This window comes from Heteronotia binoei, chromosome 19 (assembly GCF_032191835.1).
Source record: "Heteronotia binoei isolate CCM8104 ecotype False Entrance Well chromosome 19, APGP_CSIRO_Hbin_v1, whole genome shotgun sequence".
Lineage (NCBI taxonomy): Eukaryota > Metazoa > Chordata > Lepidosauria > Squamata > Gekkonidae > Heteronotia > Heteronotia binoei.
Genome location: NC_083241.1, coordinates 7,823,375 through 7,839,104, shown reverse-complemented (window position 1 = coordinate 7,839,104; position 15,730 = coordinate 7,823,375). Strand labels below are relative to the sequence as shown.

General features: G+C 48.4%; 1 protein-coding gene across 1 annotated transcript in view; it reads right to left on the bottom strand.

The window, feature by feature from the left end:
- MCTP2 (multiple C2 and transmembrane domain containing 2) overlaps positions 1-15,730 on the bottom strand; it is a 192,602-nt gene that overhangs the window by 69,332 nt on the left and 107,540 nt on the right. Inside the window, exons 11-14 of the mRNA XM_060260234.1 lie at positions 13,993-14,179; positions 11,173-11,266; positions 8,758-8,860; positions 7,565-7,667 (exon numbers count right to left, since the gene is read on the bottom strand). Of these exons, the coding sequence (XP_060116217.1) occupies positions 7,565-7,667; positions 8,758-8,860; positions 11,173-11,266; positions 13,993-14,179 (487 nt within the window). The remainder of the gene's footprint in view (positions 1-7,564; positions 7,668-8,757; positions 8,861-11,172; positions 11,267-13,992; positions 14,180-15,730) is intronic.

Here is a 15,730-nt window from a genome sequence, read left to right as displayed (position 1 = left end):
CATAGTAGGCCTTGTATTAAGAGCCCTGCAAGCTCTAGGAGGATTGGCTGCATCAGGGGTGTGTGATCTAATAGGCAAAGGAGCACCAGCTACAGAAAAAGCCCTAAACATCAAGGTAAAAATGTGCTAAATAGACAACAGCAAGGGTCCAAAATCTTCATTTCAGTACTCTCTAGGCTTCCCAACCCTCCCGCCCTGGCGGGGGACCCCAGGATTTCCACCCTCTTCCCCCGCTTCCCAAAAAAATGGAAGCGGGGGGAGAGGGGGGAAACGGCGCCGGGGAGCATGGTGAGCCGCCCGATCCTGGAGCGGGCGAGGCCGCCGCGCCACACCGCTGCCGCCCCCTCCCCGCCCACCGCAGCTGCTCCTCCGAGATGGGCCCAGGCTGAGCCCATCTTGGAGGAGCAGCCAAGAGGCGGCAGCAGCGCAGGGGAGGGCGAGGCAGGCCAGGAGCATGGCGAGCCGCGAATCCAGGCCCTTCTAGGACCCGGACTTGCGGCTCGCCACGCCCCTGGCTCGCCTCCACCCCCTTTCCTCTTCCACCCCAGAGGTGGAGCGGGTGAAGCCGCCGCACCGCTGCCGCCTCTTCTCCGCTCGCCATGGCTGCTCCTCCGAGGCGGCAGCTGCGGGGCGGCTCGCCACGCTCCCCGGCGCCATTTCCCCCCCTCCTCCTAGCTCCACCCCAGTGTCTCCTGGCTCCACCCCCAAAGTCTCTTGGCTCCACCCCCAAAGTCCCCAGATATTTCTGGGGTTGGACTTGGCAACCCTAGTACTCTCCTCAGCGGTCTTGAGGATGGGAATAAATCCCAGCTCTACTTGCTCTGGCAATTCATGATACTAATACTAACCGAGTTGTTATAAGGGTGATCAAGATAATGCACATGAAAAGACTTTAAATGCACAGGGCGTCCTTTGAAATCTTCGCTTCCCCCAGCACCTTACTATCTAGGTGCTTAAATTGTGCCAATCATCTGGTGCTAAACTGCGCCAGTTATCCGAAGATGTGCCGTAGCTGTGCCAATTATCAGAAGCTGCACCAGTTGTTTGAATTGTGGTCTCGGGCTGTGCCAATCATCTGAATGATGGGGGTTTTTTTATTTAATTTGTATGTATTATATTTATGAGATAGCTTAATTCTGATATGCTTAATTTTGATATCCTTTATTTATCGTTATTGTAACGTTTAACGTTGTAAGCTGCCCTGAGCCCACTTGCGGGGATAGGGCGGGGTATAAATCGCAAATTAAATTAAAATTGCATTAAATGTTAAATATTATTGGCATGGTGATTTCCAAGCTGAAACAAATGGCAACTCTATGGGATGTTCAGGCTCACCTAACCGTATGCCTGGTTTTCTCCAGGATTAATGGATCTATCAGCTCCACGGAACAAAACGCATCCTCGGCAAAACGGATTCACGGGAGTGACGGCACTGCTGTGGCCAGCCGATGCTAAACCTATTAAGCCATAACCTTACTGACCGTTCAAGAGTTTTAACGAAATGGGAAGAGTCAGAGATTGATACACTCCAGGATGCCAAAGAGACAGGGCCAGCTTCCCTTCTTCTTGTCTCCAAGAAAAATGGCCTCCTGACGTCTCCCCCGTTCTTCCCTTTAATTTCATGTTGGAAGGTTCCAGATGCAAGTCAGACTCACATACAAACCTGGAGCCAGCTCGGATGACATGACACAAAGAAGCGAAGACCCAGACCTGCTGCGATCTCCCAGCAACCAAGAGAGCGTCCAACAGCAGAATACAGGTCCTTGTGCAAGGTTCTTTTCAATTCTAAAGTTCGCAAAGATATATTATGTTCTGAAGCCAAATTTTAATTGCTGTTTTATATATCCTATTTCCTACTGTTACCTTATGCAATATTTTAATATTTTGTAAATACTTAAGCTTTGTTTTTTTAGCTCTATTATTTTTTTTCTCATTTGTGCTGGTCGTCTACCGTATTAAAACCGAATGAACCCATCCAACAGCAGAGCGGCCATGCTGAATTACTCTAGCATTTCGATTTTGGAACAAAGTTAGGTATTTGGGGCAAAGCGGGATAGAAATTTAGGGTTGCCAATCCCCAGGTGGAGGGAGATCTCCTTCCCCCACCTGGGGATTGGCAACCCTAAATTTCTATCCTGCTCTGGAGGCCCTCCCCCCGCTTCAGGGTGATCAGAAAGCGGGGGAGGGGAGGGAAATGTCTGCTGGGAACTCTATTATTCCCTATGGAGATTTATTCTCATAGAAAATCATGGAGAATTGATCTGGGGCTCTGGGGGGGCTGTTTTTGGGGGTAGAGGCACCAAATTTTCAGTATAGCATCTAGTGCCTCTCCCCAAAATACCCCCCCAAGTTTCAAAAAGATTGGACCAGGGGGTCCAATTCTATGAGCCCCAAAAGAAGGTGCCCCGATCCTTCATTATTTCCTGTGGAAGGAAGGAATTGAAAAGGTGTGCGGTCCCTTTAAATGTGATGGCCAGCATCTACATTTGTTTTGGTGAGATGGGTTCTGGCGCTGCTGCTGCAACATTTTTCTTGAGCCTAGTTTTGATCCGGTCATTTCTCTACAGTCGTTTCAAACTTATATTGTAGAAGTTTTCATGCATTTTAAAAGGCTCCTCCAAAAGTCACAAGGTGCAGTCATTTGCATGAGAACTGACAGCACTTGAATTTTTTACTTAGCATTGCTTGCCTCATCGTTTAATTTAAATTTGTACTGTTTTTGCAGTGTTGACACGATTTCCGAGCAATCATATACATTTAACTAAGCACGGGCATTCCGGCTGCCCTCCGATCAGAGACCCCCCCCCCCCCCCCAATTGAAACGCTTTCAGCAGGAAATATAAAAGTTTGGCTATGCAAAATGAGCCAAGCAAATCCACAAAATGTAAAAGGAAAAAATAATTAAAGTGGAACGGTGGCAGGCGATTTGAAAACCCTAAAACTTTGGATCAAACTGAACATAAAAACACCCAAAGGTAACTCTGCCTTAAACCTCAGAGAAGCCGGAGAGAATATAGTCAAGATTACGGCTCACGCACACATCTCTCTCTGTGTCTCTCTTGCACACACACCTTCCCCTCCTCTCCCCGCCTTCTCTGCCTGCCTCGTTACAGAAATCCTGAGGGACTCTTGACAAATGTCTATAAAATCAAGAGAAAAAGAAATCAAGGACCTAACATCTTCTGACTGTCAGCCCACACAGCCGGTTGCCTTTCGCACAGGCCATTTGGCAGGCGCTGGCTCTCCGGGAGACCAGCTGCTCGCGCCGCTCCCGTCCAGTAACATCAGGGATACGAGGACTCGGGGAGAAATTAACAAAGTCATCAAAAATTGAATAAAAGATGTTAAGGAGTCGTTCCTCCCCCTGTAAACATCGAACGGTTCGTCGCATGGAGCGGGCTTTGAGAACTGTTCCAAAAAAAGTAAAACGGTCGTCGAACCACCACATGATCTAGAAAGGGGGCTCACAGTGAATCTAAAAGTCACGGATGTCATAGAATCATAGAGCTGGAAGGGACCTCCAGGGTCATCTGGTCCAACACTCTGCACAATGCAGGAAATTCACAAGTACCTCCCGCCCATGCACACACCCAGTGACCTGTGCTCCAGGACCAGAAGATGGCAAAAACCTCCAGGATTTCTGGCCAAACTGGCCTGCAGAAAAATTGCTGCTTGACCCTAAAGTGCCAAATAGCATGTAAGAAAAGGCCACAAGAACTAAGCACTGATGCAATCTTTCAAGTCATGGAGAAACAATCAAAGGCCAAAAGACAGAGACACCCTCAAAGGGACCAGCAACTTAAAGCACCCCATGTGGGGAGGGATGGTGGCTCAGGGGTAGAGCATCTGCTTGGGAAGCAGAAGGTCCCAGGTTCAATCCCTGGCATCTCCAAAAAAGGGTCCAGGCAAATAGGTGTGAAAAACCTCAGCTTGAGACCCTGGAGAGCCACTGCCAGTTTGAAAAGACAATACTGACTTTGATGGACCAAAGGTCTGATTCAGTAGAAGGCAGCTTCATATGTTCATATGTGGTGGCTGAAATGGGAGCACAAAGAACAAAGGTAGTAAGGGGGTTCCAGCATCAGGTGAGGATCTGGGAGGCCCTGGGTTCAGATCCCCACACCATCATAGAAGCATATTAGATGACCTTGGGCCAGTCACAAGCTCTCAGCCTAACCTCCCTCTTGTGAGTGAAATTTTTACTTTGTGAGTTACTGGTATTAAAGCTGTGAGCTACTGCATAAATCTGTGCTCTGGAGTCATCCTTCCTGAGCTAAGACAAAAATCTGTGAGCTGGGGACTAAAAACCTGTGAGCTAGCTCGCACTAACTTAGCTTAGAGGGAACACTGGTGCAGACCTCATTTTGGAGTTCAGAGCTTTCAAACTCTCCTCAGTGTTTTTCGTTGAATTCACGAAAAAGTCACAAGGAGCCCCGTGGCGCAGAGTGGTAAAGCTGCAGTACTGCAGTTGGAGCCCTCTGCTCACGACCTGAGTTCAATTCCAGCAGAAGCTGGTTCAGGTAGCCGGCTCAAGGTTGATTCATCCTTCCATCCTTCCGAGGCCGGTAAAATGAGTCCCCAACTTGCTGGGGGAAAGTGTAATGACTGGGGAAGGCAACGGCAAACCACTGTGTAAAAAGACTGCCATGGAAACGTCATGAAAGCAACGTCACCCCAGAGTTGGAAATGACTGGTGCTTGCACAGGGGACTACCTTTACCTTTTGAAGGAATGAATAAAGAACCAACTTCAGCCTCCTGCTTGCAAGAGTGCTTTATCCCTAAACTGGGACTCATGGCTCCATCATCCCATCCCCGACTCTGGGTAGGGGGTAATCAGCGGTATCCAAACTAGATAGGAGGAAGAGATAGTCAATCTCTCTCGTAGCTGCAAGTAAATGGTGAAGACGTACAAAACATCTGCAAGTCAGCGATGCCAACTGAAAAGCAGTTATCACCCCCACGTTGACAAAAATGCATATCTAACTGCTCAGGGTAATGCAAAGGGCCAAGGCGACTGCAAGTTTATAGCAGACGCAGACATGCAAAAATCCCTGCCAGTTGCGCTGACCAGCCAGCATATGAAAAATCACCAAGATACCCCCTCGCCTGGCTTGTGGGACTGGATGGGCGATTGGCCTGATCCAACATAGTTTCTCTTATGTTCTCCTGTGACACAGAGTGTTGGACTGGATGGGCCACTGGCCTGATCCAACAGGGCTTCTCTTATGTTCTTATGTGACACAGAGTGCTGGACTGGATGGGCCACTGGCCTGACCCAACATGGCTTCTCTTATGTTCTTCTGTGACACAGAGTGTTGGACTGGATGGGCCACTGGCCTGATCCAACAGGGCTTCTCTTATGTTCTTCTGTGACACAGAGTGTTGGACTGGATGGGCCACTGGCCTGACCCAACATGGCTTCTCTTATGTTCTTATGTGACACAGAGTGTTGGACTGGATGGGCCACTGGCCTGATCCAACATGGCTTCTCTTATGTTCTTATGTGACACAGAGTGATGGACTGGATGGGCCACTGGCCTGATCCAACAGGGCTTCTCTTATGTTCTTCTGTGACACAGAGTGTTGGACTGGATGGGCCACTGGCCTGACCCAACATGGCTTCTCTTATGTTCTTATGTGACACAGAGTGTTGGACTGGATGGGCCACTGGCCTGATCCAACATGGCTTCTCTTATGTTCTTATGTGACACAGAGTGATGGACTGGATGGACCACTGGCCTGATCCAACATGGCTTCTCTTATGTTCTTATGTGACACAGAGTGTTGGACTGGATGAGCCACTGGCCTGACCCAACATGGCTTCTCTTATGTTCTTATGTGACACAGAGTGTTGGACTGGATGGGCCACTGGCCTGATCCAACATGGCTTCTCTTATGTTCTTATGTGACACAGAGTGATGGACTGGATGGGCCACTGGCCTGACCCAACATGGCTTCTCTTATGTTCTTATGTGACACAGAGTGTTGGACTGGAGGGGCCATTGGCCTGATCCAACAGGGATTCTCTTATGTTCTTATGTGACACAGAGTGATGGACTGGATGGGCCACTGGCCTGATCCAACATGGCTTCTCTTATGTTCTTATGTGACACAGAGTGTTGGACTGGAGGGGCCATTGGCCTGATCCAATATGGCTTCTCTTATGTTCTTATGTGACACAGAGTGATGGACTGGATGGGCCACTGGCCTGATCCAACATGGCTTCTCTTATGTTCTTATGTGACACAGAGTGTTGGACTGGAGGGGCCATTGGCCTGATCCAACATGGCTTCTCTTATGTTCTTATGTGACATAGAGTGATGGACTGGATGGGCCACTGGCCTGATCCAACATGGCTTCTCTTATGTTCTTATGTGACACAGAGTGTTGAACTGGAGGGGCCATTAGCCTGATCCAACATGGCTTCTCTTATGTTCTTATGTGACACAGAGTGTTGGACTGGAGGGGCCACTGGCCTGATCCAACATGGCTTCTCTTATGTTCTTATGTGACACAGAGTGTTGGACTGGAGGGGCCACTGGCCTGATCCAACATGGCTTCTCTTATGTTCTTATGTGACACAGAGTGTTGGACTGGAGGAGCCATTGGCCTGATCCAACATGGCTTCTCTTATGTTCTTATCTCCACAGGGAGCTGATTCCACCAGGTCGGGGCCAGGACCGAGAAAGGCCTGGCCCTGGTAGAGGCAAGACGGGCATCTCGTGGGCCGGGGACTTTCAGAAGATCTTGGGAGGCAAAACGAAGCGATCTCCGAGGCGTATATGGGAGTATCCGGGGCGTATATACACCTATTCATCACTCAAAACTGCTATGCGGTGAAGAATTTGTCCCTTGCTTTGTGAATAGGGGGAAAAATAGTTGTGGCATCTCTTTAAATATTACATCTGTCTTCACCCTCCAGTTGACAACAAAAAATGATAGCTTGAGACAAAGCAATACTGGCTGGAATGGGAGGGGGGGAGGAATTGTTACAGTTTGAGAACACTAAATAAAACAGCGGCACCGTAAAGACTAACAACGTTTATTTCCATACAAGCTTTCGAGAGCCATGGCGCTCTACTTCAGATAAGTGACAGCGAGCTGGGGCGCCACAAAAGGTCACACGGAAATAAATATTATTGCCCTTTTCTGGGATTTTTAAAAAAAATTTGCTCCAACAAACACCACTCCCCACTTTGCAATCAAATTGCTATTACCAACCCAGCATAATATGCCAAAGAACGAACGAACGAAGCAGAGAAGAAAGCGAAAAAGGATGATATAAAAATATCAGTGTCCTAAAGTTAAATCGAAACAGAGACGAAGCGATGGTACATGGGGGTGGGGAGGGGATTATCTCTCCGTTCATTGGAGTGTTCAACTGAAAGACAACACCCCCCCTCCCCTTTCAACATAAGGAGAGTCATAAATATTGTCAGAGACACATCTATCACAGGGGCTTGTTTTTCTTTCTTGGCCGGGCTGCGGAGGCCACTGGAGGAAGGCATCTCCCATTGAAACCATCAAGGTAGGAATGATGTACGGAGAAAAAGATAAACTTACAGAGAGCAGCGGAATGGCAGCTTTTCCAAGGAAGTCTGGCGGCTTGTCTCCGTCTTCATCAAACACCGTCACTTCGAGAACATCGTGGATGTCTTTTACAGGGCTGCGCAAAAGAGATTTATGGAAGGGGGGACGACTGGTTAAGAATATGCACCCGTCCCATCTACCACCACTCCCCCCCCCACACACACAAAAAAAAAACAACAAAAAAAAGTGTCAAGGACAGCTTTTCACTAACTGCTCCATTTCCACAGTAGAGTAAAACTCACGTTCCATTATACTCCTCTGGATTCCAAACCTGTGTTTGCTGTACTTCTGTGTTATGCTCAGACCTTAAATTCAGCAGGAGCTCACAGAAGTGCAGCTCCTGAACCTTTCTGAGGGTTCCCCCTCCTCCTCCCCACCTACCTTGTCCATTGAATAGGAGGTGCAGCTGCATAACAATCCCTGGATTAGGAGAGTGGGCAGCAAACCAGCCGCCAGGGGCTTTGCCACACCCTCAGCAGCCCTGGAGAAGCCCCCATCACCCTTTCTCCCCTTCTTATGTGATTTTGGGTACCTCTGATGTTTGTTCTATGCAGCTCTAACATAGAGCAAGTTTGGCCACCTCTGATGTAGGGCTAAGATCTGGGAGACCCAGGTTCGAATCCCCACTCTGCCATGGAAGCTTGTTGCAGGACCTTGAGCCGGTCACACCTACCTCACAGGGTGGTTGTGAGGGTATAATAGGGGAGAGGAGAATGATGTAAGATGCTGTGGGCTTCCCTCGGGGAGGAAGGGGGGGGGTGTAAATTGCATAAATGCGTAAATAAATTCACCTCAGTCCCATCCTTACTGAATGGCTGCCAACTGAAATCACAGCTGTCTTTTCTATTACCCAGGTAAGACTTAATTGCTTAGTTGCGGCTTCTTCCTAACTTGGTTTTAATGGTGTTTGTTGTGTTAATGTAGTGGGTTTTTAATTAGTTTTTCATTTGCTTTTTAAAAAAAAAAATTGCAAACCACTCTGAGAAACAAAGGGAAGTGGTGCACAAATATCATAAGGAAACAAACCTCTACTTTCCAAAACCTGTACAAATCTGCTCCCACCCTCTTTCAGAGCCCCCTCTTCTCTCTTGGACTATTCCCCTAAAGAGTTTGTGATTCCTAAAATCTCAAGAGCAGCCCAGTTTCCAGTTGCAAAATCCACTCACAAAGTGAAGACCTGGTTCCACTCTGGATTGAGGTTCTTGTAAACGGTGTAACTCTGCAGTCGCCCATTCCCGAGCTCTAGCACACAGAAGGGATCGCTTTTTCCTGGAAAGGGAAACCAGTTCTTTTTAAAGGTACATAATCAAGGGACAAAAAACCTACTGCAGCATTTCAGGATAGAAGAAGAAGAAGAACTGCAGATTTATACCCCCCCCCCTTCTCTCTGAATCAGACTCAGAGTGGCTCACAATCTCCCTTATCTTCTCCCCCCACAACAGACACCCTGCAAAGTGGGTGGGGCTGAGAGGGCTCTCCCAACAGCTACCCTTTCAAGGACAACTCCTGCAATAGCTATGGCTGACCCAAGGCCATTCCAGGAGCTGCAGGTGGAGGTGTGGGGAATCAAACCCGGTTCTCCCAGATAAGAGTCCGCACTTAACCACTACACCAAACTGGCTCTCTACCAGATGGTGCTTACTCGCTTCGACGCTTTCTCGCAGCCTCCTGAGAATTGTGCTTTTGCTTGATCTGCAAGGCCTACATCCTGGAGGACCTTTCAACTATGTTCTGCTCAGCTCGGAGAGGACATGTATAAGGCCAACGGGGAAACACCTTTGCTGCGGGGTGCTTCAAAACTTGAGTTCCCTCTAGCATGCAACCCGTGTCACTGCTAGCTTTTCCAAATCCACCCCCCTTAAAAAAAAAATAAACAGCTAAACTGAGTCTCAAAATATTAACTGCGAGGGAGTACAGATCAAGATCTACCATCTGAAACCGCTTCGTCTTCCGATGTACAGCCCAGATGGGCTGCGACTGCGCGTACTAAATAATGCCCTTTCAATCCGTTGTCAATGTACTTTCCACCTGGGGGTTAGGGTTAAGAAAGGGTTAAGAAAGAAAGAGCAGGAATAAAATGTAGAGCGGGGGTGTCGAACTCATTTGTTATGAAGAAGAAGAAGATATTGGATTTATATCCCGCCCTCCACTCCGAAGAGTCTCAGAGCGGCTCACAATCTCCTTTCCCTTCCTCCCCCACAACAGACACCCTGTGAGGTGGGTGGGGCTGAGAGGGCTCTAACAGCAGCTGCCCTTTCAAGGACAGAGTCTCAGAGCGGCTCACAATCTCCTCTCCCTTCCTCCCTCACAACAGACACCCTGTGAGGTAGATGAAGATATTGGATTTATATCCCACCCTCCACTCCAAAGAGTCTCAGAGCGGCTCACAATCTCCTTTCCCTTCCTCCCCCACAACAGACACCCTGTGAGGTGGGTGGGGCTGAGAGGGCTCTAACAGCAGCTGCCCTTTCAAGGACAGAGTCTCAGAGCGGCTCACAATCTCCTTTCCCTTCCTCCCCCACAACAGACACCCCGTGAGGTGGATGGGGCTGGAGAGGGCTCTCACAGCAGCTGCCCTTTCAAGGACAACCTCTGCCAGAGCTCTGGCTGACCCAAGGCCATCTCAGCAGGTGCAAGTGGAGGAGCGGGGAATCAAACTTGGTTCTCCCAGATAAGAGTCCACACACTATGAGGGCCCGATGTGACATAAATGAGATGTTGTCGGGCCAGACCATGTCTGGTTGGGCTGAGCCATGTCAGGCCGGGCCATGTGTGTACTTATTTAAGATTAGGTGGCAGAGAGATAAACTTTAGAAAGGACACAGATAAACACAATTAAAGACTTTTATTTCAAAAAAAGGAAAAAAACCTAAAACAAAACATGCTTAAAACATTACCACTCTTTGGTCTCAAAGGTGCTTTCTTTGTATCTCTCCCAGGGGATCCACGGAACTGCGCAAAGGGAGCTCTGGCTCTTTCCTTCCTTGGCCAGGGAACCAGGAAGGGGAGGACCCTCAGCCAATAAAAGGAAGAGAGGCTTCTGCAATTGAGAGAGCCTGGCAGAGCAAGCTCTCTCTCCCCCCCTTCCTCCCCAAGGGAGGAGTCTCAGCCAATGGAGAAAATAGAGGCTTTGCTCCTGTGTCACTGAGCAAAGCCTCACAAATCAAGCTGTGATACAGAAGAAAGCAAAAGATAGGGAGAGGGCAGCAGATGACAGCCAGTTGCTCAGGGGCCTGATAGGAGCCCACCAAGGGCCTGATTTAGCTCCCAGGCTGTATGTTTGACACCCCTGATGTAGAGGTCCTGGCGCTCCACTCCTGTGAGCTCCTGCCCAAATTGAGGCCTGATAACAGGTGTTGGGATAAAACTCTCTCTGTCCGAGGCCTTGGGAGTTAATACCAGTCAGAGTACACTAGACAGACCAACAGCCTCACTTTCCACCAAGAAGATTCCCCTGTGCATCTTCCGACTGCTTCCAAAAAACCCAAATCCTTCCCCATTCCAAATGGAATCGGCCCTCCGGGACTTCGGCAGTAAGACGCTAGGAAAAGAGACACGTTTACAGCATCAGTCTTTCATACCTGAAAAATCCGCAGCCAAGAGATCGACGGCTTTTAAGACTTTGACTTGCAAGAATCCAACATCCTTTATGTTTCGGAAAGAGTTCCAGAGACACTGAGCGGGGAGGGGAATTCAGAAGAAGAAAAATATTTCAAATTCCTGTTCTTAGGACCAGCTTCATAAGGAAGCTACAAACAATCTTGCCGTTTTCTCCAGATCCTCATAGCCAAGACTTTAACGCTCCTGTCCCAGAGAGTCTCCACAATTAGAAACTCATGACTAATTTATTTTCTGGTGGCAAGAGCACCCTAGTTGAGTATTTCCAATTATTTACATTCAAATCTGCATAGACGCGATGCCTGAAAATTATATATATGCACACCGGTTTATTCTTGTTTCTTAAAAAAAAAAAAACAGTTTCAACACTAGCTTGCGAATTCAGCATTAATGGTTTCGTATCTGTAGTATCCACATGCATAACTCCACTTTCTAGCTCTTCCGGTTCTGGCCCCCGTCACCCATCACGCTGAAAGATGTGCAGCTATCTTATGTTCTGCTGAAATCAGCAGAAGGGCTCGGAAGATGGACACATCTGGAAAGATGCTCGGTCCAGGGAAACACAAATCCAAAGTGTCTCACTCTTGAATCCACTGGCACTCTTCTCTCCACCCCACTGGATTCCCTTCCAGATGTTAAAGACAATTCCCACAAGCACATTTCCCTGGATTATATTGACACCGGTCGTGATGGTGAGGCTGAATGGTTGGATGCTCCTCCCATCGAGCAGGGCCGGCTCGCCCACTAGGCAAACGAAGCAATCGCCTAGGGCGCCGGGAGGTGGGGGGGTGACAAATTGGGCTCTCCCCCCTCTCTGTACCCAAGACAACTGCCTAATTTACTCCCCCCTGCTGCTGTACCACCTCCCTCCCCTTTTCCCTTCTGTGCCGCCGGGAAGGGGCGGTGGAAGAAGAAGAAGAAGAAGAAGATATTGGATTTATATCCCGCTCTCCACTCCGAAGAGTCTCAGAGCGGCTCACAATCTCCTTTACCTTCCTCCCCCACAACAGACACCCTGTGAGGTGGGTGGGGCTGGAGAGGGCTCTCACAGCAGCTGCCCTTTCAAGGACAACCTCTGCCAGAGCTATGGCTGACCCAAGGCCATGCTAGCAGGTGCAAGTGGAGGAGTGGGGAATCAAACCTGGTTCTCCCAGATAAGAGTCCACATACTTAACCACTACACCAAACTGTCTCTTCCCATCCTGTTTAAAGCCACCCCCCACTGCCGGTCAGCTGATTGGTGGTAAAACTCTGCTGCTGACGCTGCCCCCCTCCCCTCCCTTTCCTTCTGTGGCGGCACCATGCTCCACGCCCCGCCCCCCCGTGCGCTCAGAGGAGTGCAGCTATAATTGGCCCTACCCTCAGACTCAGCCCAGGCCTCTCAACGTTCTCCTCCCTCCCTTCCGCTGGAAGTGAGAGCGCCGAGAGGCTCGGGCCGATTCTAGCCGAGTGCCTCTGAGCGCATGAGGGGGCGGTGGAGTGCAGCACCACAGAAGAGGAGGGGAGGGAGGAGGCAGCCCTGCCATCAAGAGTAACTCCCTGCCCAGAGAAAGTTAGCATGTCAGGGAGAAAGGTCAACTGAAGTCTTTTGTTATCCAGCAGGGGGATTTCTTCCCCCGCCAGTGGAGGAAACCTAACCTTTGTTTCCTGTATTATCTATAGAGCCAGTGTGATGTTGTGGACAGAGCATCAGAATCCTTCCTCTGTCACAGAAGCTCTCTAGGTGACTTCAGTCCAGTCACATATTCTCAGCCTAGCCTACCTCACAGGGTTGCTGTAATGACTAAATAGAGGAGATTAGTAGGATGTAAGTCACTTTGGGTTCCCACCAGGGAAAAGAAGAAGACATTGGATTTACATTCTGCCCTCCACTCAGAGTCTCAGAGCAGCTAACAATTGTCTTTATCTTCTTCCCCCACAACAAACACCCTGTGAGGTGGGTGGGGCTGAGAAGGCTCTCAGAGCAGCTGCCCTTTCAAGGACAACCTCTGCCGGAGCTATGGCTGACCCAAGGCCATTCCAGCAGCTGCAAGTGGAGGAGTGGGGAATCAAACCTGGTTCTCCCAGATAAGAGACTGCGCACTTAACCACTACACCAAAGTGGCTCTCAAAAGGACAGGCATAAATGAAGAAAATAAAAAGGACAGATATAAATGAAAAAAAATAAAAATGAATAAGTGTCAGAGTCCTCTAATGGTTGTAGTTAGGTATCTACTTCCATTGTATTCCACTTTCCTTCCCACGTCCAGGGTTATCTTCACAACAACCCTAAGAGGTAGGTTAGTCTGAGAGCACATGACTGGCCCAAAGTCACCCAGTGGGCTTCCATGGCAGAACGAGGGTTTGAACCTGGGTCCCACCATTACATCACTCTGGCTCTCTTGTGTGAACTTGTCCTCAGTGCTTGAAAAGCCCTAGCTGAACTGGATGAGATAACAAGCTGACACTTGGGAAGAGCAAAACAAAAGCTGGAACACATTTTGGCTAAAAGGCAAAGAATGATCTATCGGCGTCTCTCTGCGTAAGGCAGAAACTCCGGAGGAAAATATTATTTTAAGAATTGTCCAGTGCAAACCGCCCATATGGCTGCATGCGAACTGTACAGGCAAACTGATTAATCACACCAGCCGCAATATTTAGTGGATGATATATTTTCTTCCCCCATTGACAGACATGCATATAAGCAGATGGGTTCTGGAGTCATTTTCCGGCCCCTTTCCTCCTCCCGCTTTCCGTAAATTAGGAAAAGAAAGGCAGAAAGAAAACTGGTGACCCAAACTCACATAGCGCTGAGAAATCTGCTTCTTTTCGTTGGGGTCTCCCAGGGGGGAAACGCACAGATCCGAGATAGAAACCCCTGAGCAGGGCGCGACAGAAACCACCAGCAGCAGAGACCCTGGCTGTTTCTCCAGCGGCAATACCAAACGGTTTTTCCTCTTGCCAGGCAATGCGCCAATATCGACTTTACACCTAATGCAGAAGAAGGCAAGAGAATGCGAAGTTAGCGTGTCCTAGCTGACTCCAGCATACATACAAACCATACAAACTTTACAGTCTGTAAATTCAAGTTGCTGAAAGCATGCGTGCTCTCCTTCTTCAGTGCACCTGTGCCATCTCCAAAGGCATGCAGGTAAACAGCTTTTTGGGGAAAGGTCAGTTTCCCAGAAAGAAAGAAAAAAACAAAGGGGGAGAAGCACAAACACAGAAATAGGGTGAGTACTAAAAAAGTTGAGCATAACAAGCTTAAAAATATAATGGAGAAAAGGGCAACTAGAATGAACACTTGCCCTATGAAGAAAGGTTAAAACGCTTGAGGCTCTTTAGCTTGGAGAAACATCGACTGCGGGGTGATATGATAGAGAAGGGTTTCCCAAGCTTTTCTTTCCCGTGGCCCGGTTATTTTTACACTTCTCCTTCGTGGCCCACTAAAATTTGGGGGGTGGAGCCAGGAGACTTTGGGGGTGGAGCTAGGAGACAGGAATTATGTCATTTCCTATAGTGTCAAGGGCCAAGTGATGTCACCTCCGGGGCACACTGAACCAAAACTCCACCTTTTCCTGTGATGTCACTTCCAGGGCACTCCCCCAAACCTGCCTCTTCTTCGGAAGTAAATTCATTTTCAGAAAAATCTCTCTGAAACTCATGCTGAGCCAAAATGGGGGTGGAAAGTGGACAGTCCTCTCTTTTCACTCCCACACCTGCATGCAACTATCTGTTTGTGTATTCTTCTCCAGCTTGCAAGCACTCCTAATGCCCATGTTCAATTGCCTGCACCACCTATACATCCCTTCCTCAACAGCACTGACCAGTGTATGCAATTGGGAGTGCTGTTGCCATTGCCATCAGGAATGCCAACACTGTGTACCACCCACACTGGGCCCTGGCAGCTGCTCTACCTCAAAATATGCTGACATTTAGTAGGCCCTTCCTTCAGCTGCTACTACTGGAACTCTGCCTCAAGCTACAACCAAGCTTGCTTGGTTTCAAGAAAATCTTTCAACAGCTATTTTTCATATTTTTCTTTGGTTGAAACACGGGGAAATTGCTGTGAAAAGTAGCAGAGAATTGTATTGCAATTAATGAATTAATTTCAAGTTATATGAAGTTCATACAAGCTTTTCTGCAGTTATCCCAAAACGGATATTTATGAGGGGCTTCCAGCTTTTTACTGGCTGTGTTTCCCATGCCTTTAAAAGCAACCTGTTGTGCAGATACTTAGCCAGTAAACTACTTTCATCCTTTTTAATATCTACAGGAGGAGTTTAATTTTGGTGTCAGGCAGCTGTTAAAAGCAGGACCAGTAAAATGGTGCCAAGTTCATAGTACCATCTCTTCCAGTGCTGTTGAGATATACCCCACTAATGTCCAGTAATCTCTTTCTGCCCCACACCTCTTACTCTCACTCAGTCACACAGAAATCTCATAGATGGTCACCTGGCTACAACTGGGGATGCCAACTTTTCATTGGCAGAGCTCCTATGTCTGTAACAACAGTATGATGAACAAAAAAGTTTCATCCAG